Source organism: Hemiscyllium ocellatum, chromosome 12, assembly GCF_020745735.1.
Source record: "Hemiscyllium ocellatum isolate sHemOce1 chromosome 12, sHemOce1.pat.X.cur, whole genome shotgun sequence".
NCBI lineage: Eukaryota > Metazoa > Chordata > Chondrichthyes > Orectolobiformes > Hemiscylliidae > Hemiscyllium > Hemiscyllium ocellatum.
The window spans coordinates 52,968,245-52,995,682 of record NC_083412.1 but is presented as its reverse complement, the minus strand read 5'-3'; the positions used below and the strand labels follow the sequence as shown (position 1 = coordinate 52,995,682).

General features: G+C 39.3%; 1 protein-coding gene across 1 annotated transcript in view; it reads right to left on the bottom strand.

Annotated features, from left to right (window-relative positions):
• Positions 1-27,438, bottom strand: part of atp6ap2 (ATPase H+ transporting accessory protein 2) — a 63,975-nt gene that overhangs the window by 9,232 nt on the left and 27,305 nt on the right. The window contains exons 4-7 of the mRNA XM_060833053.1: positions 20,574-20,669; positions 19,964-20,101; positions 17,590-17,643; positions 8,152-8,301 (exon numbers count right to left, since the gene is read on the bottom strand). Coding sequence (XP_060689036.1) covers positions 8,152-8,301; positions 17,590-17,643; positions 19,964-20,101; positions 20,574-20,669 — 438 coding nt within the window. The remainder of the gene's footprint in view (positions 1-8,151; positions 8,302-17,589; positions 17,644-19,963; positions 20,102-20,573; positions 20,670-27,438) is intronic.

The window sequence follows — 27,438 nt, the reverse complement described above, 5'->3', positions numbered from 1 at the left end:
CAAGAGTGCCGCTGGCGTATCTCCCAGATCTAGACAACTGGCAGACCTGAATAAAGAATTAGGATTGGTAGATGTATGGAGATGTCTCCATCCACAGGGTAGAGATTTTTCTTTCTACTCTAATCCACATAAATGTCACACAAGAATTGATATGTTTTTTGCCCCATCGATTTTTCTAAACTCTATAGCAACCTGTAAAATAGGTACTATAGCAATCTCTGACCATGCCGCTGTATACATGGAAACTAAGGTAAAGAACAATGGGACATCTGCTCTGCATTGGCGTATGGACCCCTTCCTGATAAAAGATAGCAAATTTTTAAAGTACTTCTCCCAAGAACTTAAAACTTTTTTAGAAATTAATACTGGTACGGCTAGCAATCCGTCAATGATGTGGGAGACCATCAAAGCTTATGCACGAGGTTTGATCATCTCCTATTCAGCGACCCAGAGGAAAATGAAGGGAGTGCAACAGCGTCTGCTCGAAGCTCGCCTAAAAGCAGCCGAAACAGCATACGCTGATAGACCTTCTATCACAAAATTGCAGAGGATTACAGCTCTTAGGACAGCTTTAAACACCGCGCTTACTCAAACGGCTAAAAGGGAAATATTATTTGCGAAACAAAGATTATATGAATATGGCGACAAACCGGGTAGATACTTAGCATTTCTTGCAAAGAAAAAGAAAGCCCCTCAAACTATTCCGACCATCAAGGAAAGTACAGGTACCCTGACTCATGATCATAAAAAGATCAATGCGACCTTTAAAGAATTTTATTCTGAACTATATAGATCGCAGGATTGTGAAGATAGGTTTAGGAGGATGCAGTCATTTTTAAAAAATTTGACCTTCCCGGGCCTGACTCCGGAACAGGTGTCGGCCCTAAATACCCCTTTAACAGTCCAAGAAATACTTGAGGCAATTAGGCAACTTCAGAGCGGAAAAGCACCGGGCCCGGATGGTTTTCAAGCTGAATTCTATAAAGAATTTACAGGAATATTGGTTGACCCACTTATGGATATGTATAATTTTGCGCATAGTCAGGTCTGTCTCCCGCCCACGCTGAAAGAAGCAAATATTTCTCTTATCCTCAAAAAAGGAAAAGACCCAGAAGATGGTCTGTAAGATGCACAATTATCCTTACTAAATGTAGACTTTAAAATTCTCAAAAATGTTAGCACTAAGACTAGAAAGGGTACTGCCATATATTATAAAGGAGGACCAGACGGGATTTATTAAGGGCCGCAGATCATCCAATAATATCAGAAGGGTCTTGAATATGATCCAAGCCTGTCATCAGGGAAAGATACCAGGAGTAGTAATTTCATTGGATGCGGAAAAGGCATTTGATAGGGTTGAATGGTCATATTTATTTTACACATTGGAAAGGTTTGGCGTTGGACAGGTGTTTACCAAATGGGTTTCAACATTGTATAATGACCCCAAAGCAGCTGTTATTACTAATGGGTTAAGATCGGATGGCTTCAGTGTGGGTAGGGGCTGCCGTCAAGGATGTCCTCTCTCACCATTGTTGTTTACGCTGATAATTGAACCATTAGCAGAAGCCATCCGGACTGATCCGAAGATAATGGCCCCGAGGATTGGTACAGGTAAACACAAAATTACCCTCTATGCAGATGACGTTCTCTTATTCCTCAGTAATCTTTTAATGTCAGTGCCTCGTCTAATTCAAGTTATTAATACATTTAGTGCATTCTCAGGCTATAAAATTAATTTTTCAAAATCGGAAGCCATGCCAATGGGTGGTCTGGCTATGATACCCCACTTAATGGACGGATCCCCTTTTCCCTTCCGTTGGTCCCTGGAGGGCTTCTTATATTTAGGTATTTTTATCACGCCAGTATTTGATCAGCTGTATAGGGCTAATTTTGTACAATTAATGGAAAGGATAAGGCAGGACCTCCAGCGATGGAGAGACCTTCCGATTTCCTGGCTAGGGAGAATAGCATTAATTAAAATGAATGTTCTGCCCCGTCTCTTATATCCTATGAGAATGCTCCCGCTGATGCTGCCAAGGCTAGCCCTACGTAAATTATATGGCTGGTTGGGCTCCTTTATTTGGAACCATAGACGGCCCCTTATTAAGCTGAAGCAGCTACAGCTTCCACAGGCAAGGGGAGGACTGGACTTCCCAGACTTTAGGAAATATCAGTTAAGCTCCCTACTAAGTTACATAGCTGATTGGGTTTCATCTGATCCACAATCAATTTGGCTGGATATCGAAGCCTCCCAAGTAAAATACCCACTTATTAACCTTTTATTTTTAGATAAGAGGAAAATCATTACAGACCACTGTAAAAATCCCATAATATTAAACACAATTAAGGCCTGGAATGTAATGCGGCAAAATGAGGGTAACTCACATAAAACATCCCCCAATGCACCAATAGTAGGCGCATGGGGATTCCAACCGGGGATTACAGATGCCACCTTTAAACTCTGGAGATCCAGGGGCATCTCATGCTTAGGGGACCTATTTAAAGATGGGATCCTGATGTCCTTTGAGCAGCTGCATCTGAAATTCGGAATACCTAATGGGGATCTCTTTCGATACTTCCAAGTTCGAGATTATATACAGAGGAAGACTACATTAATAGATAGTCTTTATAAATCAGACAGAGAACGTAATGTCTTACGACCAGCGGGGGCATCCTCCGTTAGTACTATATACCATTTGCTACATGGAGTCTCAGGAGACATGGATGACCTGCTTAAAACATGGGAGCAGGACTTGGGGCTAGAAATCTCTGAGGATATGTGGAATGACATTTGGGAAAATGCTAGAAGAATTGCTATCTGTAACAGAACTCAGGCTATCCAACTAAAGATACTTCATAGGGCCCATATAGCTCCGGCTCGACTGGCAAAATTTAAGGCAGGAGCATCTCCAATGTGTCCCAAATGCAAAATAGAGGTGGGTACTCTTGTACATTGTCTGTGGACTTGTCAGAAAATCCGCAGATACTGGACTAAAGTGACAAATACCCTGACAGAAATTTTAGGAACGGAAATTAGGGTGGACCCTGTATCTCTCCTTTTGGGCTTTTCGAACCTCTCATCTCTGGATATGCATGGGAAGAGACTATTTTCTATTCTCTCTTTCTGTGCAAGGAAAAATATTTTGGTGAACTGGGTGGCTGAGGGCCCCCCTGGACTTTCAAATTGGCACAGATTAATTATGGAATATATCCCCCTTGACTTCCTCACAAATATGGTGCACCGAAAGACTGAATTATTTTATAAAATGTGGCAGCCCTTTTTGAATTATATAAATGTAGATATTTCGGCTATCCTAACAAGGGCTTTTATTTAGTGAAGATTTCAGACCGGGCTGCTCCGGGGCCCCTTGGGAGAGGAATCCTGCGCGAATACGGGTTTTATTATATTTGATGTTTATACATTCCGAGCATGTAAGAGACTTAGGTATACACTCTGGTTAGTTATAGGTTAGATTAGTAGAAAGTTGAGTTTTTTTTTCTTTTTTTCGTTTTTTTTTCTTTTTTTTGTTTTCTTTCTTTCTCTTTTCTTTGTTAAAAGATGACTATTGTATATATGATTTAATTATACATCAATGTTTGTATTTGAGAGTTTTGTTTATTTTTGTAAATTTGCAAAAATGTTAAATTTCAATAAAAATATCTACAAAAAAAAGTGTGCAGCATCATTACACCAAAATAGAACAAAATATCAGTTGTCAAACCAGATTTTAGTCTGGATCTGACCTCTCCAGTATCAGCTAGAAACAAACATGCTCTTCTTGGTTTAGAGACAATAGGCAGAACATCCCCAGTGAGGCAGAAGCAGTTTACGTTGTGTTCCAAATGGGAGTCATAGAAATAGGCACTGGATATCATCCTGCCTCTTTCTCTGATCTGAACTCAGAATTCAGTTAGTCATTGATTCCCAATGGGTCTGCAGAGAATGTGAATTAGGTGATTGAAAAAGCAATGGAGACTTTTCAACCATAAATTCCTTCTTTGCCAACAATGCACAGCTCCCATGCTGTGTCTGCAGTTTACTCGAGTCACCAAGACAAGTGCACAGCAGGAAGAGAGTTTCTTCAGTGAAGCTGACAAGCTGAAAAGGCTTTAATTAGTTACATAGAACAGCACCAGCCATGGCATTGAGAGATTTCTGTTCAAAGCACTTCTGAGTGCTTTTAGTACTTGACAAGTGATTGCTAACTTGTTGGAAGTACTTCACTCACCTTCAACTACATTTCATGGCTGCTAGTTTTTTTAAAAATGTAGAATAGAAACAGCTCATGCAGTTCCATCTTCCATCTGAGGGGAAGAGCCAGAAGTAATAATGTACCAATACTTCAAAACAGCAATTGTACCTTTATACTTGTCAAATGCATATCCAAGGACAAATAGAATTAACACCAAGAACTAGCTTTAAAAAAGTAAATACTTCTTTATAGACAAAGAATAAGTTCTCTTGACAAGTATAAGCAGCAGTGCTTTAGATTCTCATGACAGACTACTGCTGACATCTCTGGCTTTCTGGAATAAGATATCTTTAAAGTGCAACAGGTGGGCATGTATTATTAGTAGTTAAGGTACTTGTTTTTGCCAGGCTTCAATGGACCTCTGCACCTCAGCAAGTGTGCAAGGAGAAAAAAAACCAGCAATATGTCAATGTACATTAGTATGCAGAAATGCAAGGTCACAGACATAGGACTGCAACAGCAATATGCAGATTGAGTATTTGCTGACAGATGGAGATGAGGGGTGGCTGTGCAAAGAATGAGGTAGCTTCAAGGCACATTGATCTGAAGAGCATTATACAGACATATGTCTGGTAATCCAGTTTGTAGAATGTGTCACACCAGTCAGGTTCTCACATCTCTAGGTTAGTGGGAGCACACTGGTCTTGCTAACTTCCGTATCTTCCTTCCACATCTGCCTGGTTGGAGAAGTCCAATGTCACCTCAGACCCATAAGTAGAAATGCTAGCTTAGAGAGACTGAGTAGGGCCTTCCTAGTCTCCCCTCTATTCTTGCAGTTTTGGCATGAAATATTAAAGAGTTAATTTGCTCTGCTGACCTGCCGGAAATTAGATGCTCCGAGGCTAGGGTGGGATGTCTCTGTTCTACAGGTAGAAAGCAACTTACTATCCCGTCCCTTGCCATTCGGATCCATTTCAGGGCCATTTTCTAGTTATTCAAAAGCCAATTTACATTTTCATCCCCAACTTAGAAATCAAATCAGAACATTACAGTTGGAATTTGACTACTCCCTGTAATTTAAAAAAATGATTTGCAAGAGTTTTGACCAATAAGGGATGATTTACATTATATTGTTTCTGGAAACGATGCGGTCACTGCATGGTTTCTTGAGTGGCATGTGACGAAGGGAGCGGCTGGAGGTGGTTTTGTGGGCATTACTGACTGCAAAGATTTGTATAAAGGAAGAACTGTTTCGTTTGTTCAGAGAGATCTTTCCCCAAAGTTTGTACTGTACTTAATAAAATGGTTGCTGTTCACAGAAGTTGGTATATTGCAGTTGCATCAAGTGTGTAAGTATCTCAAGAAAAAAAAACTAAAAAGCAGCCTCAAAATTCAAGTGTTGGAGAGCCCTTGCAACTTATGTCAGTTCCTTTAATTAGAAATTCCTCCTTTGACAGAATTACAACAATCTGCCTGCACTCACTAATTGGTGAGGTGGGATGCTAATGATGTGCTTTGGGAGGGGGCTTGGTAAAGCCATTAATTAGGCTGCTAAACCAAAAAATGGTCAAACTGTTCTAGAGTTCAGAATCATCACATTCTGTTCAGTTATTTAGCGTATAAACTCAAAACTAACCATTATTATGTTGAAGAGAGCAACTTTTGCTTAGCATCAGACCTGAGCAGATGAACATCAATGCAGTGAGACATATTTTACTATTCATTCCAGGATACAATTGCTAGTATTGAAGTGGATTGTGAATGCATTAGTTTAAAAAACCTGCCTTGATTACTTTTCAAACAAATTTTTCTGCCTTAGATTGAGTAAAATGAGCAAATTGCAGAACCATAGAACAATGACAGTTAGGGATAGAGCCATTCAGCATATATCTGCACTGGCTCTCTAAATGAGCATTTCACTGAATGTAGTTCTCTTGCCTTCTCTCATGTTCACACTTGCCCTTTAAAAAATTACAGTTCAACTCACTATTGAATGCAACAATTGAACTTGTCACTATCACACTTTCAAAAGTACTCTACGATATCTAGATGTTGCATGAAAAAGCTTAACATAAATTTTACTTTCATTAACTGGTTTAGACTAAGCCTTCTTATTCATGATCCTGTATACTGGGAATGGGGCCATGAGTGTGGCAGACAGTAAGACTTCTCTTCCCAACAAGATGAATGGATGTAAAATATGAAGCGCTACAGTTTTTATACTGCAAGAACCAAATCGGTTACCATATTGTGTATATAAAACATGAAAAGCTTTTAACAAGGCAGTTACTGCTTAATAAGTTAGGATACAATCTGAATCAATGCAGTTTAAATATATTTATGGAATACAAAGAATAACAGAAGAAAGAGAGTCATTTTAAACCTAGTTAACTTGACCAGTACTTTGTTTCAACTTTTGGATTAACTAGTTAGGAAGCAACAAAGATGAAAGGCTACTTTTGCATGCATGAATGCCAATCTTCAATCATCTCAACCTAAATATTTACTTTGATTTGGAGGTGTCATTGTTGGACTGGGGTGGACAAAGTTAAAAATTTCAACACCAGGTTATAGTCCAACAGGTTTATTTGGAGGCACTAGCTTTCGGAGTGCTGCTCCTTCAATAAGTGAGGAGACTTTTAAACAAAAATCAATATCTACTGAATTTGTCAAGTGCTCCTTTGAAATTGCTTTAAAATTGGTTATGACCACAAATTCTTGCTTTAATACATCAAGCACAACTAATAAAATCCAAAATCAGTGGTGTCAGCTTAGTTTAAAAATTTGCAGTTTATAACATTAGCACTTGTGGACTATAAAAGGAGACAAATCTGTATTCATTTAACTGCTTAGATGAATTTCTGAATTTAATATATTCCCCAGTTTTTATAAAATGATTGTTTTTAATTTAATACATTTTGCAATTTCTAATACCATATCAACTCCCAACAGACAGAATGACATTTAACAATTACGAAACATGCAAAGTAGCTATTTTTAAATCATGACGACAAAGATCTTAAATACTCTTCCAAAAGATTTGTTACTAGCCAAGGCATTTTAGCTGCATGCATTGAACTGCTACCTATCTGAATAAGGGAAGAGTTAAAATTGAATCTGCTCAAGTGTGTTTTATAGGCACCTCAAAAAACAGGTCCTATGCCTTAAGGATGCTGAAAGACAATGGACTTATTTTTCAGGCATCCTTAAATGGCCACCTGAGACCCATTTACATATGTAAAAACCCAACCTGTTTTATATACCTCTACAGAAATAAGATGGAGATTTCAGAATGGAGTGTCCATGGTCAAGACAGTTAAGTAATAGTCAAAAATCACAAATGTCATATTCACAAACAGTTGAAATGAATTTCAAGTTCATTCCTTCCTGGCATGTGACCCCCTCAGTTTTTGAAGAAAAAAATGCCTATCATGCCTTTCTGAAGAAAAATATTAGGAGAATGACCTTTAAAATTTCATATATAAATTGGTGAGAGCAAGTTAACAAAATTCAATCACAGTTCCTCATGCCTAATCTGCAGGTAGATTGAAAAGATCAAAAAAGCATGTGCTGTGTAAAATTCTCGCAGCAGATTTCAATCAGGATTCACCAAATTATACTGATGTAAATCCAAATTGGCAAATGAATCATGAGATTTGTTTTGTCCAAAGCAAAAGATTTTGACTACATTCTGTAAGATATTGCACTTGACATCTTATTAACTTCAGATACAATGTTAAAAACTTCTCTTGCAAAAATACTCTAACCATATGTATAGGTTAGGAAGCAACAGAAGCAATAAGGCATTTCTCTAGATACAAGATAAGAGTAAAAAACCCTTCAAAAACATCAATATCTAATTTGGTAATAACTGAAAATTCAATTTGTCGGCCAGAAATTAGTGGAATAGCAGAGTAAAAATTAATGAGTAAAGTGAAAATTCAAAATGTTATTTTACCTTCTGGATGACTGAAGCAAGGATTTGGGCAGCATCACGGAACTGCTGCGAGTCCTGCCCATAACGCTTTATAATTTCTTCCAGACCTGCCAGCTCCAGTGAATAAAGGGCAGGTAAACGTTCTTTTGCCAAGCGTTTGTGCCTGTACAGCTGTGGGAATATTTTACATCCAAGGTTATTTTTTTTTAAATTGCTGAGTGAAGTCACATTAACTTTGTATTGTAGCCAAATAGTAATGGAGGGTCCTCAGTAAGTTGGATGCTCACATGCTTTTTTTGAGCAGGAGTTTAGTACCAATATCTAAGAAAATTCACATTTGAACATACCATGGAGAAAATTCTCGACCAAAAACATTGGTGGACATACAAACTCTCCCAAGATTAGATCTGCAACACTTGCATCTTATTCAAATGATCAGCAAGCAGCCAAGTTCCCAATATTATTACTGATTAAAAATGTGTTTCTTGTTTACAATTCAGAGTTTGACCACTGTTCCCAGTCTTTCTGTCATGTTGGAAAAGGACATACTTCTGGGCCACTAACTATCAATACCACTACAGTATAGTAATTGGAGTTCATGACTGCAACTTTGCAAAGATCACCCCTAAAATTAAAAACTTTATACACATGAATTGAAATCAAATTCTCCCCTTCCTGAGTCTTAGTAGGTGATATTATAAATTCTCTGGCCAGAATGCTCCCCTTTAAGAAGGGCATCATTGCGACAGTCTTCAAAAAGACTTCATACCTATCCAGCTAAAATACTGCATTTACCTCCTTGATAAGTTACCTCTAAGATCCTTAACCAAGTTTCATTCAGACTGAGTGCCTCAAAAATCATTGTATTTTTCAGAGCCTTACTGAAGGCCCAAACCAAAAAGAAACATTCCGACTGTGGCAATGATTCTCTGCAGAACTAAAAAGCAATTAACCACACACTATCCTCAGCCATACAAGCTCTATGAAATTAGTTAATTTCCAAACTCTACCAACACTTTCTCCTTTAACGTAATGTCAACTACACTTCCCTTTCTCTAGTTTCTCCCCTCATAACTTGAGATATTAACACTCAGGTATTGCCCCCCATTGCTTTCAAATCAGTTTCCTATTAGTCCTGTTGAAAAACCCCTCAGTCCTCGAGAACTATTGTCCTACCTTCACTCTCCCTTGCAACCCAAAAATTTTTCAACATGCCTTCATAAATGCCAGTCTTTCCTGGAACTTCATGTTTGGGAGGTACAGGTTGTATTGGTGACATCACTAAAACTAATAAATGAGAGGCTGATGAAATTTAAATTTCATGAGATTTGACCCAAGAAAGTTGGAATTCCACCAGAGTCACAGAGCCGTCAGTTCAACTTATTCATACCGGCCAGAAATCCCAATCTAACCTAATCCCATTTGCCAGTATTTGGCCCATATTCCTCTAAACCCTTCCTAGTCATGTATTCGTCCAGATGCCATTTAATAATGTAATTGTACTAGCCTCCACCACTTCCTCTGGCAGCTTATTGTGTACACGCAACACCCTCTGCATGAAAACGTTGCCCCTTAGGTCCTTTTAAATCTTCCCCCAACCCCACCCCTAAACCTATGCCCTCTAGTTCTGGACTCCCACACCTCTGGAAAAGATCTTTCCACTTTATCCTGTCTCTCTCAGGATTCTATAATCCTCTATCAGTTCACCCAACTGTCTCCAAACCCCCAGGGAAAAAGCCTCAGCCTATTCAGCTCAAACCCTCCAACCTTGGCAACATTCCTGTAAATCTTTTCTGCACACTCCTTTCACAATGTTGTTTCTATAGAAGGTCAAACAGAATTGCATGCAACATTCTAAAAGTGGCCTCACCAAGTCCTGTACTGCCACAAGGACCTCCCAACTCCTGTACTCTGTGCACCAACCAATAAAAGATAAGCTTACCAAATGGTTTCGTCATTACCTTGTCTATCTGTGACTCCACTTTCAAGAACTACTGTATACACCTGCACACCAAGGTCTCTGTTCAGCAACACTTCACAGGACTTTACCATTAACTATTTAACTCTAGTACTGATTTGCCTCACAAAAGGTAACACCACACATTTGATCTAAATTAAATCCATCTGCCACTGCTTAGCTCAGCTGATCAAGGTCCCCTTTCACTCCAATAAACTTCTTAACTGTCCACTACACCATCCACTTTGGTGTCATACATGAAACTTACTATCCATGCCTCCATACATTCAAATCATTTTTATAAATGACAAAAGTAGTGGACTCAGCACTGATCCTGTGGCACATCACTGGACACAGGCCTCCAATCTAAAAATCAATCCTCTACCAACATCCCACCTCCTTCCTGTATGCCAATTTTGGCCGGCTCCCCAGATTCCGCGTGATCTAACCAGACTACCACATCAAACCTTGTCAAACACTTTGTCCATATAGACAACTCAGCAATGTTCACCTCCCTGCCTTCAATCTTTATTTTCACCTCTTCAAAAAACTCGAGAGACATTTTCCACGTAGAAAGCCATGTTGACTCTGTAAATCAGTCCATGTCTTTCCAAATGCATGCAAATCCTGTCCCGCAACATCCTCTCCAACAACTTGCCCACTGACAAAGCTCACCAGTGTAGTTCCCTGGCTTTTCCTTACAGCTTCTTAAATAATGGCCACCAGTTATCTCAATGCAGACCAAGCAATACAGCTTTGTGTGGTATTCAAGCGAGTTTTACAATCATGTCCAAGTAAACTTCAGAAGGGAAATCATAGCAGATGCTGAATGTCAATGGTTTTGGAGGCTACTGACTTTCCACAGCATTGTTTTTATTTCAGATTTCCATCTTCCAGAGCGTTTGGCTTTCAGCAATCTCAGAACAACCCAAAGCACTACAGCCAAGTACACTATCTTCCAAAATGCAACATAGGAAACATCACAGTCAATCTTATGCATGACAAGCCTCCAGTGTGATGACCAGCTAACCTATTCGTTCCAGCTACGTTGGCTGACCAGGAAACATTGGAGAACTCGTCTTCCAAGTGGTGCCATGGCATCTATGGGTGGTTAAGGCCTTGGCTTTAATATTGCATCTGAAAATTGACACTTCCAACATTACAGCATTCTATCAGTATCAAATTGGGAGTTTCAGCTCAAGTCCCCACAGTGGGAATAAGGTTTGGAAAATGATTACATGTTTCAATTGTGATATTGTTAAATCAATAAAATTACTAAGTTTGCAGTTGTAAGGAATACAAACTTATGACAGCACAGGTGCTCCGAGAAAGTTGTGAATCAACAGCACTTGCTGACAAGAGTTCAGTTTGTTAACAAGCTTCTTAGCAATGTAATTACCTTGATAATAGATTTAGATACCTTGATGGCAGCAAAATTTTCCATTTATGAATGGAGACAGAGAATGCTACAAGTTAATATGCTTTGAAACCTTATACAAATGGATAACCATTTGTATCATGTACTGGAGTAGTATTCAATCCCAATTGTTTCCTGAAACTTTTGCAAGTTTACTTGGTGGACTGGTGGTAATTAACTGTAGTAACTTGACTAATGACCTCCTAAGCAACTTGTTCTTTTGATAAAAACTTTACAAGCAATGCTCTTTAGATTAATGGAAATAGAAGGTAATATAGAAATCCTTAGATCCTCAGAACATTGTCAGATCCTAAAAACATATTTCAGCTAATTCCATTTGAAGTGTAATCACTGATGTGATGTGACCAAACAAAACATTTGAGATCCCGCAAACAGCACCATGAGACACCAATGAGTACTTTTATGTTGGAAAAGGATGGGAATTGAGGGCTAAAAGCTGGTCAAAATGTTGTGACTCCTTGGTTGTGTTCTTTTGCGTAATGTCACAAGACAGGATCAGTAAGGAAGATGGACAAATGGCACAACAGGTTAGAATACTAGTGAAGCTTTGAACAAGTTGGACTTTAAAATAGGACAGAATCAAGTAAACAGATTGGAGGGGAAAATGATCAAATCCAAAATAATTTGAATTTCAGTGGTGCTAAGGTACGACATATAGACAAATTGTTGCAGAGATAGAATAAATAATGACAGAGTATAAAACTTTATCCAGACTAGCAACAGGGAGGGGATCAGATTTTGCGCCGAATTCAAGCCAAGAAAATAGACACTGAAGAATGACAGATTTTCATCCATTTCTCATTTTTCCATGCATAGACCTTCTGTTAATTATAATTCAGAGAGATACAGAAGCTCTGAAGAGTCTGCAACGCAATGAAAAAAATGCAGTATTCCTAGCCATGAAGTTCTCTCCACTGTTGAATGCTTTATTAAATTTTACACTATACTGTACATTAGCCTTTACATATTTACTTGAAAAACATCCTAAATAATTATGCTTCAGGGATTCAAAAAACAGGGGCAGTAAACAGTCATGCTTGGAGAAAGTGAGGACTGCAGATTCTGGAGATCAGAGTCAAAAAGCGTGGCGCTGGAGAAGCACAGCTAGTCAGGCAGTATCTGAGGAGTAGGAGTCGACTTTGAGCATAAGCTCTTCGTGCCTCCACCATAGTCTGTTTTCTGTTTGAGGACTGAAGAAAGTGTGGCCTGCTTTATAAAACTCTCTCTATAAGCATTCAGGCGACATTTCTGCCAAATCATTACTTGAAAGAGATCTGGACAATCCAGGTAAGAGTAATCTCAACCCCCTCTAGGTCCAGCATTCTCTACCAGCAAAATTACCAACATTCCAGAAACAAAAAAAAAAATTGTAAAAGACATTCTGAAGCTCTTCTTAAAAGGATGGCAGCACTGATGGAAGGAATGATAGATGAAATAATGGATGAAGGAAGGAGATTTCTATCAATTGTTCAAATGGCATTAACTTGTCCAAAGTGCATCATGTTTCGAGTCTAAATGTCTTAAAGTGATGAAGCAGAGCAGTGACAGAAAAGGAATGCAAAACAATTAAATCATGCAGTCAAGATCTCAGTACCTTGAGGACATTCTACCCCATGTGCTCAAAAGATCCAAGAGTCAAGAATCACCCTGTTCTGTCACATGACGACCCACATTAGAAATTTGCAATTCTAAGCAAGTGTAGCCTTTAAGGGACAGTAAACAATAGGTGCCTTGAGACATTTTAGGTAGATGGGAAGGGAGTCCAGGGATGAAGAGAGGTTATTTGAAATTGGGGAGCTCAAACGTTCAGTCCTCTGGGCTGTAAGGTACCCAGGCAGAAGACAAGGTGTTGTTCCTCCAAGTGGAGCTGTGGTTTGTTTTGGCGATGGACGAGACCAAGGATGGTCATGTTGGAAAGGGAGTGGTTGGGGGAGTTGAAATGAGCAGAGACATTTAGTGCACGATAGGTGATTGTTGTTCCTGACTCCAACTTGTTCTACATTTTCCTTCTCCCCAGTATACAAGCCTTCAGCAAAAATAAAAAAATGCACTCCTCCGGAAAACCCTTCACTTCTCCAAGTTCACTGGTCACATTAATGCTTTCCTGAAAACCCACAAATTGGCTAACCCATTCTAATCAATCTTTGGCTCATCTGTGCCACTTTGAACTTGGAAGTTTTTAAATTTAGTAAACAAGACACTTCACATTGTTCATGCCCAACAGTAGAACAATTGGCATAACAAAAGGTGTGCATTCATCTTTCAATAACAGTCAAACTTATGACCACAATTAGACCCTGGTGCCTATTCAACAGTCAGTTAAGTATAATAGCATGCAGTAGGGTGGGGACTCATTCAGAAATTGCCATCATGGAATAGGAAATCTTGCTCTGCACTGACAAGGATTATAAAATAAGTCTCTATTTTTTTTTAAAAACAGTGGCAACAGGCCCTGATTAAACTTAAATGATAAGCCATAGCTATTAATTTAACCTGGGGCAGTGCTTTGTAGAGGAATAAGATGGTGTTATTTTCTGGGTCTGTAGATTGCGAAGGAGCAAAAATGGCCTTCAGTGGAGTGGTGTGCGCTTCTTGGCAGATTAGATTCCGAACAGTGTGGAAACAGGCCCTTCGGCCCAACAAGTTCACACCGACCCTCCGAAGAGCAACCCACCCAGACCATTCCCCTACACCTAACACTACAGGCAATTTAACATGGCTAATTCACCTAACCTGCACATCTTTGGACTGTGGGAGGAAAACGGAGCACCTGGGAAGAAACCGATGCAGACATGGGGAGAATGACAACTGTGTGGAGTTTGCACAGAGGTGGGAATTGAACTCGGGTCCCTAGCATTGTGAGGCAGCAGTGCTAACCACTGAGCTACCATCCTATGGGAGTTTAAAACAGTCTAAGGGTTACTGCGGATTATATCTGCAATAAATGCTGTTGCTTACAAATCTTATCAGATCGAATGGATCGGTTGGAGAGACCATTAGAAGCAATGAGGAACTTGCAACAGCAACTGTATGTGATGGATGGCAGTTTTGGAAGGGGGAGGGGAAGGAGGAGGAAAAAAAAAGTCTCAGATAAAGTCACATAGATGGGTTAACTCCAGGAAAGCTAAGAGAGGCAGGTGACGAGTGCAGGAGTCTTCTGTGGCTATACCCATTTCAAACAAGTATGCTGCTTTGGAAAACGTAGGTGATGGATTCTCAGGGGAATGTAGCACGAATAGCCAAGTTTCTGGTATTACACTGGCTGTAATGCAACAAGGGGTACGTCAGGTTCCAATAGATCAATTGTGTTCGGGGATTCTCTAGTCAGAGGTACAAAGAAAAGTCTGCAGCCAGCGGCGAAAAATCAGAACGATGTGTTGTTTCCTTGGTGCCAGGATCAAGGATGTCTCAGAGGGTGCAGAATGTTCTCATGGTCGGGGAGTGGGGGGGGGGGGGGGGGGAAAGAGAAGAGGGGCCAGCAAGACTTCATTGTCCACATTGGAACCAACGACATAGGAAGGGAAAAGATTGAGATTCTGAAGAGATTACAGAGAGGTAGGCAGGAATTTAAAAAGGAGGTCCTCAAGAGTAGTAATATCTGGATTCCCCTAGTCCTACGAGCTAGTGAGGGCAGGAAGGGCAGATAGAGCAGATAAGTGTGTGGCTGAGGAGCTGGTGTATGGGAGAAGGAATCACATTTTTGGACCATTGGAATCTCTTTTGAGGTAGAAGTGACCTGTACAAGAAAGATGGATTGCATCTAAATTGGAAGGGGACTAATCTGCTGGCAGGGAGATTTTCTAGAGCTGCTCTGAAAGACTTAAACTAGTAAGGTTTTGGTTGGGGGGGGAGGGGGTGGGGAAGAAGAGGGGGAAGAAAGATAGGGAGATAGTGACGAAAGAAATCAATTGGAGACTGGTACAATTGAGAACAGAAGCGACTCAAAACAGAAAAAAACAAAAAGTCAGGGCAGGCAGGGACAAGGTCGGACTAAAATTAAGCTGTATTTATTTCAATGCAAGGGGCCTAATAGTTCAAGATGACAGTTCATCCTAATTTTAAGGTGGATTATGAATGGGCAATAAATGTTGGCCTCGCCAACTATAGTCATATCCCGATTAGCAAAAAAAAAACCAAATATACAAACTACAGCAAAACTTATGAACTTCAACAGTAAAAACTATTGTTACACTAACAGTTTATGCTGCTTAAATGTTTTGAGAATTTAACAGTTGCAAAGACCCACTCTTATCAATTTTAATTTTTTCCTTCTCCAAAAGTCTAGGGCATCCAAATTTAAATCTTATTTTCATCCCAAAAAGAGTTAGCTTAGAAATGAAATTGATGTTAACATACTTAAGTTTCTTACATCCCTAACTTACATAAAGAAATTGACTTAGAGTATTCAGTAAAATAACAAGCTTAACAAATGAAATGATACATTTGATCAGCAAATATTTTTTAGGGCAGAGTAAATTAAGAACTTTCACCTCATTTTACTCAAGTTCAAAGTCTTTGCAGTCAGTTTCTCTGATCAAGTCATCAGCAGAAACCAGGCATTTCTCTAAATAAATTGTCTTTAAAAATGGAAATTATGCTTTGCAAAGCTTTGTAAATTATTCAACCAGAAAGACTATGTTTGTAGCATTTAGATGCTCTAATATCCAACTTACTGGTGAATTAAGAATTTGCTGACAAATATCTTGCAGCAAAAATCAAATGACGACCTTTTTTGATCTGCCTAAAAGAACAATAGTGGGGCTAAGATGACTCAAAACCATAACTACTAGAATAAGATGAAAGATGGTGTGTACAGAAGCCAGAGTTAGATCGTATGAAAGGGAGTACAAAGTTTACAAAAGAATACCTTCTGCAGTTCAGCACAAGATTCGTTTATTTAAAAAATGAAAATAATCTGGGTTATGATAATTAGTTTGAGGACCTGGTTGGAAGAATCTGAGCTCAACATCTCAAGGAAGAGAAAGTGATCAGACTTGTTGGAAAAAGCAACTTAGCATTTCAAAGTCAAGGAGCTTATTTAGATCAACGTGAAACAAACTGTTTTCAGCTGTCTAGTCTCCAAAGCTCTGGATTTCCTCCTCCCCAACTCATCTGTGGTTTATCACCCTTTCAAGATGCTCCTTCATATCAAACTTTGTCACTTGCCATCATATTTCATGCAGCTCATTATCAAATTCAATTCAATATGGCTCCTCTGGATAGCTCTGGACATCTGATAATGTCGATCTAATGTAAACCAAAGTTGCTACAGTGGACAAGTGAAAGTGAACACAGCTTGGATGATGAGAGTTTTGAATGAATTAGAGTTTACAGAAACAAGACATTGAGATTAAAAAAAACCGACTGGGTAGTGGTTCAGAAGTAAAAATATGGTGGTTGTCTGAGTATGAAGTATGAAACTTGAATATGGATTGAGTGCATCAATTTTTATATAGCATGTCAGCCTAAGAAAACAGTTTATATCAATGAATAGTGTAAATACATGGCAGAGAATGAAAACCAATTTAGTCTTTCTGGTACTCAGTTGCAGTAAATTAACTTATTCCACAACTTCACATCAGTCAACTCACTGAGCAGAGGATTGTCAACAGTGGTAGGGTTGAGCATTGTATCTGACTCTTGATGACAAGCCAGCAAAGAAAAAAGAAAACAGGAACCCAAGGATTACCATGGTACAGATCATGCAAAGACAGGAAGAGACGTCACTGCTAGAGCAATATGCTCGCTCTAAATACAAAGTTGACAGAACAAAACTGAAAAATACCATGTAAAAGTTTAACACTGCAGGAAACTAGGCTAATTTCACAATCAGATGGTTATGCTCAAACAGCTTCCTGTTATTTACAATCAGCAAAATTATTGCAAGTATCATACTCAGCCAATAATGCTAAACACAGCATTCACAATGTTGCACATTATTAAATTAAATTCATATGCAGTTGAACAAAGTGCCATTAACACCAGCAATTTAAAAATTCCAGGATGAAGCAAAAGGTTTAAGAGAAAAGTGACACTAAGGCAATGAAACTTATTTCTAACTTACCAATGCAGAAATATCATGAAGAACTTGCAATTCTGAAAGGAACAGAAGGTCAACCTAATGGATAGAACAAGGCTGAATCTTTAGGAGAAATTGATTTAAGTGAATTACATATTGCACCATAGGGAACTACTTAAAATACCCAATACCTACAAATAAAAAAATGGATCCACATTAACATGCAAGTAATTGATATGCAATTAACGTTTTATCAGCTTAGGTTTTATCCATAGGTGTGATTGAGTTTCAATGCCACATTAACACATGCCAACTGAGGCAATTTAATCATTTCTGGATACAAACTTGAATTTTTTTCAGGCATCTGAGAGCGCACAAACTGCAAATGTCTGATTAACAGGTACACGATGAGTCACAATATTTGTTGCATCAACCCCTAAGATAAGAATGAGCTGAATTAGAATATATTCAAATCTCATTTTTCTCCAAAGCATTACCTCGTGAAAATTCTTGGGTATGTAAAGCATCATAATATCAACACAAAAATTAATGGTGGCACAGAGGATCGAATACCACAGCTACCTTACAGCACTAATGACATGGTTTGATTCCACCCTTGGGCAACACAAGTCTGCACATTCTTCCAGTGTCTGGACTGTAGGAGGAAACTAGAGGAAGTGCGTACGTTAGGTGGATTGGCCAGGGGAAAGGCAGGGTTACAGGAATAGAGTATGGGGTGGGGACTCAGCAGGCTGAGTGGTCTGCTGCCACACTAGGGATTCTAATAATACTGAATGGATGCAAATAATCTAAATAACATTGTTGCAACAATCAGGGGAGGGAATGGGCTAGTGGCATTATAGCTAGACTATTAATCGAGAAACTCAGGTAAGTGTTGTGGGGACCAGTGTTTAAATCCCATCACAGATGGTGGAATTTGAATTCAATAAAATAATCCTGGAATTAAAAATCTACTTGTCAGAAAAACCCATCTGGTTCAGGGGAGAACATTATCTCCTTACCTGGTCTGGCCTACATGGCTCCACACCTACAGTAAAACATGGCTGACTCCAAATTGCTTTCTGAAGTAGCTTAGCAAGCCAGTTTCATCAATCACTACAAAGCCTCAAAGAAATGAAACCGTATGGATCACCTAACTTGACCAAGGCACCCAAAACCTTATCGACCCTGCACAGTCTTCCTCACTAATCGATGGAGGCCAGTGCCAAAGTCGGGAGAGCTGTCCCATAGACTAACCAAGCAACAGTCTGACATAACCACTCATGGAATCATACTTCACAGGCAAACATACAGGGATGGTGGTTTCTGGAACATGTCCGGTCCCACTGTCAGGACAAGCAAAGAGCAATGACAGGAGTATATAATCAGAAGGGAGTTGACCAGAATCCTCAACATTGATGCTAGACCCCGTGAAACCTCCTGGTTTCAAGTTATACATGGGCAAGGAAACCTATCGATTACCACATACGATCTTCCCTCAGCTGATGAATCAATACTCTTCCAAGCTAAGCAACACTTGGAGGAAGCACTGAGGATGGCAAGCATACAAAGTTTACTCTGGGTGGGGGATTGTCTTCATTAGGCAACTGGGAAAGCAGTGCAAACAAAGTTTAAAGTTTACCTTGAAAGAATTCAGTCAACTGATGGCATCTGGTCAGTAAGCCTTTTCAGCAGCTTTGATTTATTAAGTTAGGTGTACACAAAGATTCAGGCCTTTAATGTGTATTACAACATTAATTAGTAGTTGGTGCTGTCTAACCTCTTCAGGAGATTAGTATGTTGTGCGCAAAGTGGCAGAGTCAAGTCCACAACAACGCCCTATTAAGAGCTTTGCACGTGGATCATTTTCCACTGTTGCATTTCTAATGTTTGAGTCAGAGTGTGGTGCTGGAAAAAGCACAGCAGTTCAGGCAGCAGAGGAGGAGTTAACATTTCATAACATAAGCCCTTCATCAGGGATGTGAAGGGGGAAAGGTAGGTGGAATGGCGATAGGTAGATGCTGATAAGGTGATTGTGATAGGTCAGTTGGGAATGTGGAGTGGATGGGAAGGAATATGGACGGATAGGTCAGGTCGATAGGGCATTTTAGCCTAGAAGCCAAGCTATGAAGAAAGCTACACAATGTTTGACAGTATATTCAGCCAGGCAATCTCCATGTAATGGCACACTTCATTTTTCAAGTCCAAAGCGCTAAGGAGGAAGCTGGACCACCAAACTTTACAGATCAATTCTCCAGCTAAAATAGCATTCTGACAATTCTTGTAGAGGTGAGATAAGGACTAAGAAAGTCAAGATACCTTTCCAATTTATCTAGCTAGAACTGCCCTAGTTCGGTTGTCTTATAGGATATTGATACAAGGCAAAGTAGCTGCAATGAAATCCTCTACTTCCTCTTACCTCGTTATTTTTATTCAGAGTGCTATGAGGAAGGAAGCCCAGAACAGAGTCCTCCTGAAACAAGCGGTTACGCATCTGTCGTAATGTCACAGGTAGATCTTCAAAAATGGTGTTTGCCTTTCCCACCATGTACAGTCTCTAAAAAATTCATAAAGTAACATTATTATTCAGTTTCTCAAAAGTTAAATGCCGAACTTCCAAGATTCAATTACTTGTCAACTTTGTCTTATCAAAACACTAACCACCTCCCACCCGTGTGTGTGCGCTGCACTAGACAGAAGTCATTCTTGGTTCCTAAATCTTATTAGTCAAGATCCCTTGTTACAAATGTGCAGTGAACACTAAGAGGTCAGTGTGATTGACAGGATTTGAAAAAAAAAGTTAATATAATCCAAGTACTAAGAACAGTCAATGCCCATAGAACCATAACCCAATCATCGTTAGCAGAGTCGAAAAAAATTGCAAAAGTAAAAAGCAGCTGCAGCAGATGCAATATTGGAAGTTCTATCTTAGCATATTTATTGCACCATCTCAAAGTATAATATGCAAATATTTACAAGCAAATGTTATGCCTTCGGCAAATTCTGAACTAATTCTATTGTCAACTCACCTCCTCACTAGGAGTTAACTGCAGAACAACTGGTGTTTCTTCAGAGAACAGCGAATGGATAGAATTAGAAATACTATCCAAAGTGAAAGGGACTGGCTACAAAATGGAAAAAAAGTATTAGTTTTAATTAATGTCTTTGATATATTATGGTAGAACACCAAAACAAATGAAAATAAAAACAATTTGAACACAAGGATTTGAAATCTGTCCCCAACAGTACAAAAAAGTTGCTACAAATTAACAATCAGAAGCTTACATCAGCTAAATGACAAACCATGGCTTGTATATGAATTAAAGAGAACTATTCAATTTACATTGATCTGACAACTAGACCTGCTATAATTTAAAACACAGCAATTTCTTGTTGCAGCGTGCAAAAACCTAGATTTGAATTAAAGTTTTGAAAACTGGAGTTAAAAGGTAATGCAATCACAACTATCACAAATTACTCACATTTAGAGGACATTTCAAAGAGGGCCATTCACAAATTATGCAATAATGAAATTATGAAACAAGTGTTGCTGTGGGTTCTTAAAACAAATTGGTTACATAAATCCTAGGTAGCGCACTAAAGTTACATTTCACCTTCAGTCCTTAGGGGAAAAAAAGGGAACATGTTCAACTCAATTGCTTTCACCAGATTCTAGTGTCACCTTGGGATACTGAATGGAAGACACAACAGTCGCCCTGTACAGAAAGGGTTAGTGACAGTTGATTATTCAAGCTGACATAATTCTAATACTAGATGTGACTTGCATTGCTACTGTCATTGACTGCAGTCTTAAAAGTTGGTCAGCAACACTAAAATAAAACTGGACACTTGCTCTCTGATCCAAGCCAGGAAAGGAGAATTAGCCTGCTGTGCTGCCACCATGCTGGATTTGACTCAGACTAGAAACAAAGTGTATGCTTAAATTACTTCCATTAATAGTTTTTAGTCCAAATTTACAGCCAAAACATTCACAAAAGACAAATGCAGGACTCCATTTAAAATGAAATGCAATGTCTCTGCCAATTTACATAAAATTAGGTCCAACGTAGCAGACAACCCATGTCTTAGGCCCAAAGATCTTCAGCTGCTTCTTTGACCATCCTTCCAGAAGGTCAGATGTGGGAATTTTTACCCCAATAATTGTTCAATGTTCAGCAACATCTGCAGCTCCTCAGATCTGAAGCAGTCCATGCTCAAAATGCAATAAGATCTGGAAAATATCCAGATTTGGGCTGACAAATGGTAAGTAACATCTATTTCCACCTCCTTCGCCCCCCCCCCCCCCCATCAAAATACCAGGCAAGTGACCATCTCCAATAAGAGACAATTTAACACTACTGCTTGACATTCAATGGCATTACCATCACTGAGTCCCCTATAATTCACATCCTGGGGTTTCCATTGACTGGAAGCTCAACTGGAATTGTCACATTACCATGGTAGCAACAAGAGCAGGCCAGAGACTAGGAATACTGCATAGAGTAACTCACCCTCCTGATACTCCAAAGCCAGCCATTTACATGGCACAAGCCAGGAGTGTGATGGAATACCCTCCATTTGCCCGAATAGGTGCAGCTCCAACAATACTCAAGCAGCTTGATACCATCAGGGATAAACACCTTGCTTGATTGGCACCACACCCACAAACACCCACATCTTCCATCACTACGCTCTGGAATTGCAGTGCATTATCCACAAGATGCATGGGAGAAATTCAAAGATCCTCAGACAGCACCTTCCAAACCCACAACCACTTCCATCGAGAAGGCAACTCACTCTCCAAGGGCTTTGTGGGTTTACCTTCGTCACACAATGAAGTGGTTCAAGGTAGAAGCTCAACACCATAGGACACCCACATCATTAGGGATTGGCAAGAAATGCTGAAAAGCCAGTAATGCCCAAATGCCATAAGTGAAAACAAAACTCCAAAACCTAGCATTTATACAGCACTTCTGGTATTGACCGACTCTCCAATGTGCTCCAGAAATTAGGAGCATGGAAACAAAGGGCACAAATGCTAAGCTTTTGACCAAGTTTAGGAGAGGCGACCAAAATGTTGGACTAAGCTAGTGTTTTGAAAATGTTTTAAAAAAAGACTAAATAAAATTTAAAAGGAGTAACTTGAGATAATATTCCAAGCAATGGCATTAAAATACTAGGCGGCAAAGTTGGAATGTATGGATACAGGTAGGATACAAGAGTAATATAATGCTATGGGAGAGAAGGCAAGGCTGGGGACAAATCTTAAAATGACTACCTCAATTTAGACAAATATATTGTCATGCATTTGTAGCTAGGGAACAGCTTCTACAGAGTAGAATTGGGACATTCTCACAAAAACATACTTGCAACTATACATTTTGGGTAGGAGCCAAAATGAAATGTAATCCAAACTAGATCATCATGAACCAACAGAGCCAAGCAAAGGATATAAAACGGTCTCCTGAAGCACTGAAAGATATTTTGTATCAGTTTTCAGTGGAGGGCACTAACGACATGCGAATAATTAGAGACAAAGGTAGGTGAGGACCTGGAAACAAACATTATTACAGAAGAGATAGTGTTGGACAAGCTAGTGGAGCTAAGGATAGACAAGTCTCCTTGCCCAAATGGAATGCATCCCAGGGTACGAGATGACAGGAGAAATAGCAAGTGCACTTGTGGTAATTTTCCAAAATTTGCTGAACTTTAAGGCAATTCCAGCAGATTGGCACCACATTTGCTGTTTTCCACTGTTTAAAATGGGAAGTAGACAAAAGATGGGGAATTATAGACTGGTTAGCTTAACCACTGTATTGGGGAAGATGCTGGAGTCTATCAAGAAATAGTAAGGCATCTTGTGGAATAGGGTAGAAATTGTCCTGTTGGGCAGGTGCAGCATGGGTTCATGAAGGGCAGGTCATGCTTTCCAAAACTTTCGTAATTCTGAAGACATTACAAGCAAGGTGGACAACAGGGACCCAGTGGATGTGGTGTGCCTAGATTTCCAAAAGATACAGCTGCCTCTTGTGCAGCACAAAATAAAGATGCATGGCATTATGAGTAAAGTATTAGCATGGATAGAGGATTGGTTGACAAACAGGATGCAACGAATGGGGATGACTGCTATTCTAGTTGGCAATCAGTAACTAATAGTGTGCCTCAGGGATCAGTGTTGGGACTGCAACTATTCACAATTTACATATATGATTTGGAACTGGGGACAAAGTGTAATCTGCAAACTTTGACAGTACACAAAGAGGAGTGGCAGAGCAAAGTGTGCAGACAACTGAAATTTTGCAGAGGAACTAGATACTTTGAATGGATGGGAAAAGGTGTGGCAGATGGAGTACAATTTTAGTAAGTGTGAAGTCATCCATTTTGGCAGAAGTAACAATAAAAAGGTTTATTACTTTAATAGTAAAAAGTAGCAGCATTATGCTCTGCAGAGGGACCTGGGTGTCCTTGTGCATCAATCACAGAAGGTTGATCGGCAGGTCCAACTAGTAGTTAGGAAGGCAAATGGAATTTTGTCCTTCATTGCTAAAGGGATTGAGTTTAAAAGCAGGAGGTTATGTTGTAGCTGTATCGGGTGCTGGTGAGGCCACACCTGGAGTGCCGCACGCAGTTTTGGCCTCCTTACTTAGTGACACTAGAGGGTGCCTAGAGGTGATTCACTAGGTTGATTTGAGTTGAGGGTGTTGGCTTAGGAAGAGAGAGTAGGCTGGAATTAGATTAATTGGAATTTAGAAGAATGAGGGGGGAAATCAGAGACAAATTTCTGAAGGGAATAGATAAGATAGAAGTTGGGAGGATGTTTCTACTGGCAGGTGAAACTAGGACAAGAGCGCATAGCCTCAAATGTAGGGGGAGCAGATATAGGACTAAATTGAGAAGGAACTTCTTCACCCAGAGGGTTGTAAATCTACAGAATTCCTTGCAGTGAATTAGTTAACATGACTTCAGTAAACTTTAAAATTTGGAATTTTTAAGCAATAAAGGAATTAAGGATTATGGTCAGAGTGTGCAGGTAAGTAGAACTTGATCAGCCATGATCATACTGAATGGCGGAGCAGGCTCAAAGGGCCAGATGGCCTACTCCTGCTCCTAGTTCTTTTGTTAAAAAAAATTTTAGATTCAGTCAAGAACAATAAACTGGTAGTTTTATAAACACAGCTGGAATGAGGCTTTTAGAAGTTATTTTTAAAGAGTGTCCAGTCCTCAGGTGAATCACAATTTAAAATCCTTTTTGTTACAACTCTCTGGGGTAGGTGCCAGAAATGAAGACCCACTCTATCAGAGTTACCAGACAAGTTTAAACATTTGAAAATTTTGCAAAATTCCAACTTTTCTTTAAGATCAGTTTATCAAACAATGGGCCATATTTCTGTACCTCACCATGATTAATATTTAGTACAAATAAATAGCTTCTAGCTGTAGATCGCTAATTACAAACTGTTGACATAACTAGTTAGAAACTAAAATCTTCCCCAAAGCTCACATATAGAGGGAAACGGAAGAATGGAAGGACAGAAGGGGCTATCTGCAGTAAAAAGCATCTCAAAAGTTTCTATTCTTTTAGGGTCTGATGGTTTCTGCCAAAACATTCATACCTCCAGCTATATTCAGTTACCTGGGAGCCACCGTCATTGGCAGGCAGAAGGCCTTCAAAAGATTGGTCATTAGTCTACAGACCAGTCAGCTATTTGTTACCAGCCAAAGCACTACTTCAGCTTATACGCAAACTAGGCGCTCTTGTTTGTCTGTGGAAAGGTTGTCATCAAAAACACCTCCCACCCTGGTAATGGTCACCTACAACCTCTTCAGTCAGGCAGAAGATACAGAAGCTTGAACATGCACCAACAGGTTCAAGAACAACTTCTTTGCTGTTATTAAACTGATGAATGGAGACTAACTTCAAATAATGCTGATCTTGCCTTGAACACTTCCTATGTAATGTAACCTGTAAACCTCAAACTGTTTAAGAACCCTTTGATGTCAACATCCTTATTTGCCATGATCCACCTGTACTGCTCGCAAAAGATCTTTTCACTGTATTTAGGTACGTGACTACATACAATCAAATCATTATTGCTTGAAGACAGTTATGTAAACTGTACTTGCAATGAGTATTAGGTTTATTGTTATTAAAAAGTGCAACAATCTGTTGTTTTTAAAGCCACTCTTCCCATTTCAGTCCAAATTCAAGAATATAGAAAAGATACTGTTTTTGTATTCTAAAAAATTTACAGAACCATTTAATAGGTATATATTCACCACATTTCATCCAAGAATACTTGTGGGTTAGTACACCTGGAATTCCTTTCTGAACCATGAAATTTTCACATGAGTACTTGGAGAAGTTCCTAATGAATCAGATCTACAGCCCAGTGAGTCTATGCCAGTGAAAAAAGAGCAGCCACTTAATTCTTCTAGTCTCATTTTCCAGCACTTGGCTCATAGCCTTATAGGCACATCTGAATACTTATTTATGGAGAGTTTCTGCCTCTATCACTCTTTCAGGTAATGAGTTACTAATGCCCACCACATTTTGGATGAAAAACATTTTTCCTCATCTCCTTTGTATCTTCTGCCCTTTACCTTAAAATCTATGCTCCCTGGTCAGTGATCCCTCCAAAGGGAAAAAAAGTTTCTTCCCTCAAATTATGTCTGTATGACTGCATTCCCTCACAACCCCCGCGGCTCTAAGGAAAAGAACTCCCCTGTATCTAAAGTCTTCATAACTGAAACTTTCCAGCCCAAGCAAAATCCTATTATGTTCCCTCTGCACACTCTCCAGTGGTATCGCTCCCTCCTATAATATGTGCAGTCCCGGAATCCAGTATTTTAGCTGTGACCTAATCAATGTTTTATGCAGTTCCAACATAACCACTGTTCTTAAATGCAATGCCTTTAAGAATGAAGGCAATATCCCATATACCTTAACCCTATTTACCAGTCTGATATCTTAAGGGACTGGTGAACATGCATACTAAGGTCCTTCTGATACAGTTTTCCAGGGTCCTAATGTTTATCATTTATGTCCTTGCCTTGTTTTCCCCTGCCCAAGTGCATCACCTTCCATTTAGGGAAAAATGCATCAAATCAGTTTGACAGATCAAGAGAACAAATGAACACAAGTGGATTTGGAGATAACGCACTCAATTTCAAAACAGTGCAATCTTCTTTGCAGGTTTGGTCAATTGGGTTAACATAACAAGTGCAAACTTGATCTATAAATATTTAAGTGATGACACTGCAAGTTGTAAAGGTTACAGATAAGATACCTGGGCAATCAACTGGTGATAATGCTTGTGAATTTTTGAATGATTATGAAAAAGATGAGGGAAGTTAATTGGGTTATTAAGAGTAGAGACCATAAAACAAGTAGGACTAAGCACACTTTTTATGACTGATACATCTACACTTGAACTAACATGTCCAGTTTTGAATCCTTCTCACCTATTACATTTTTGGGACTGATACACCAAGCAAAGTGTTGTTTTTAAGATTTCAACACAAGTGGATCAAAATTATTACTTACCTTAGGAGTTATTAGTTAATAGTTAAAAGATGGACATCCAGTCCTCGACGCACAAAACACCAGATTTAAAATCCTCTGAATGCATACTGGGATAGTGAGCTCAAAGCAGACTTGACATATTGTTTGAATCAATATTTGCTGAGCTATTTTTTGTAAAATGAAGGAAATGGATTCAGCTTGTTTGAATAAGTTTTTATTAAAAAATGTACAGTAAGACTTGACATATGATTAGGAAAAAGCACTTGTTTTGAAAGTTGCCTTCTTTCATCCCATCCCAACAAAACCAGAACGCTGGTACGGATTTGCTCTGGTCCTTAAAAATAAAACCCTTTTCAGTTGTAGATTTGCAG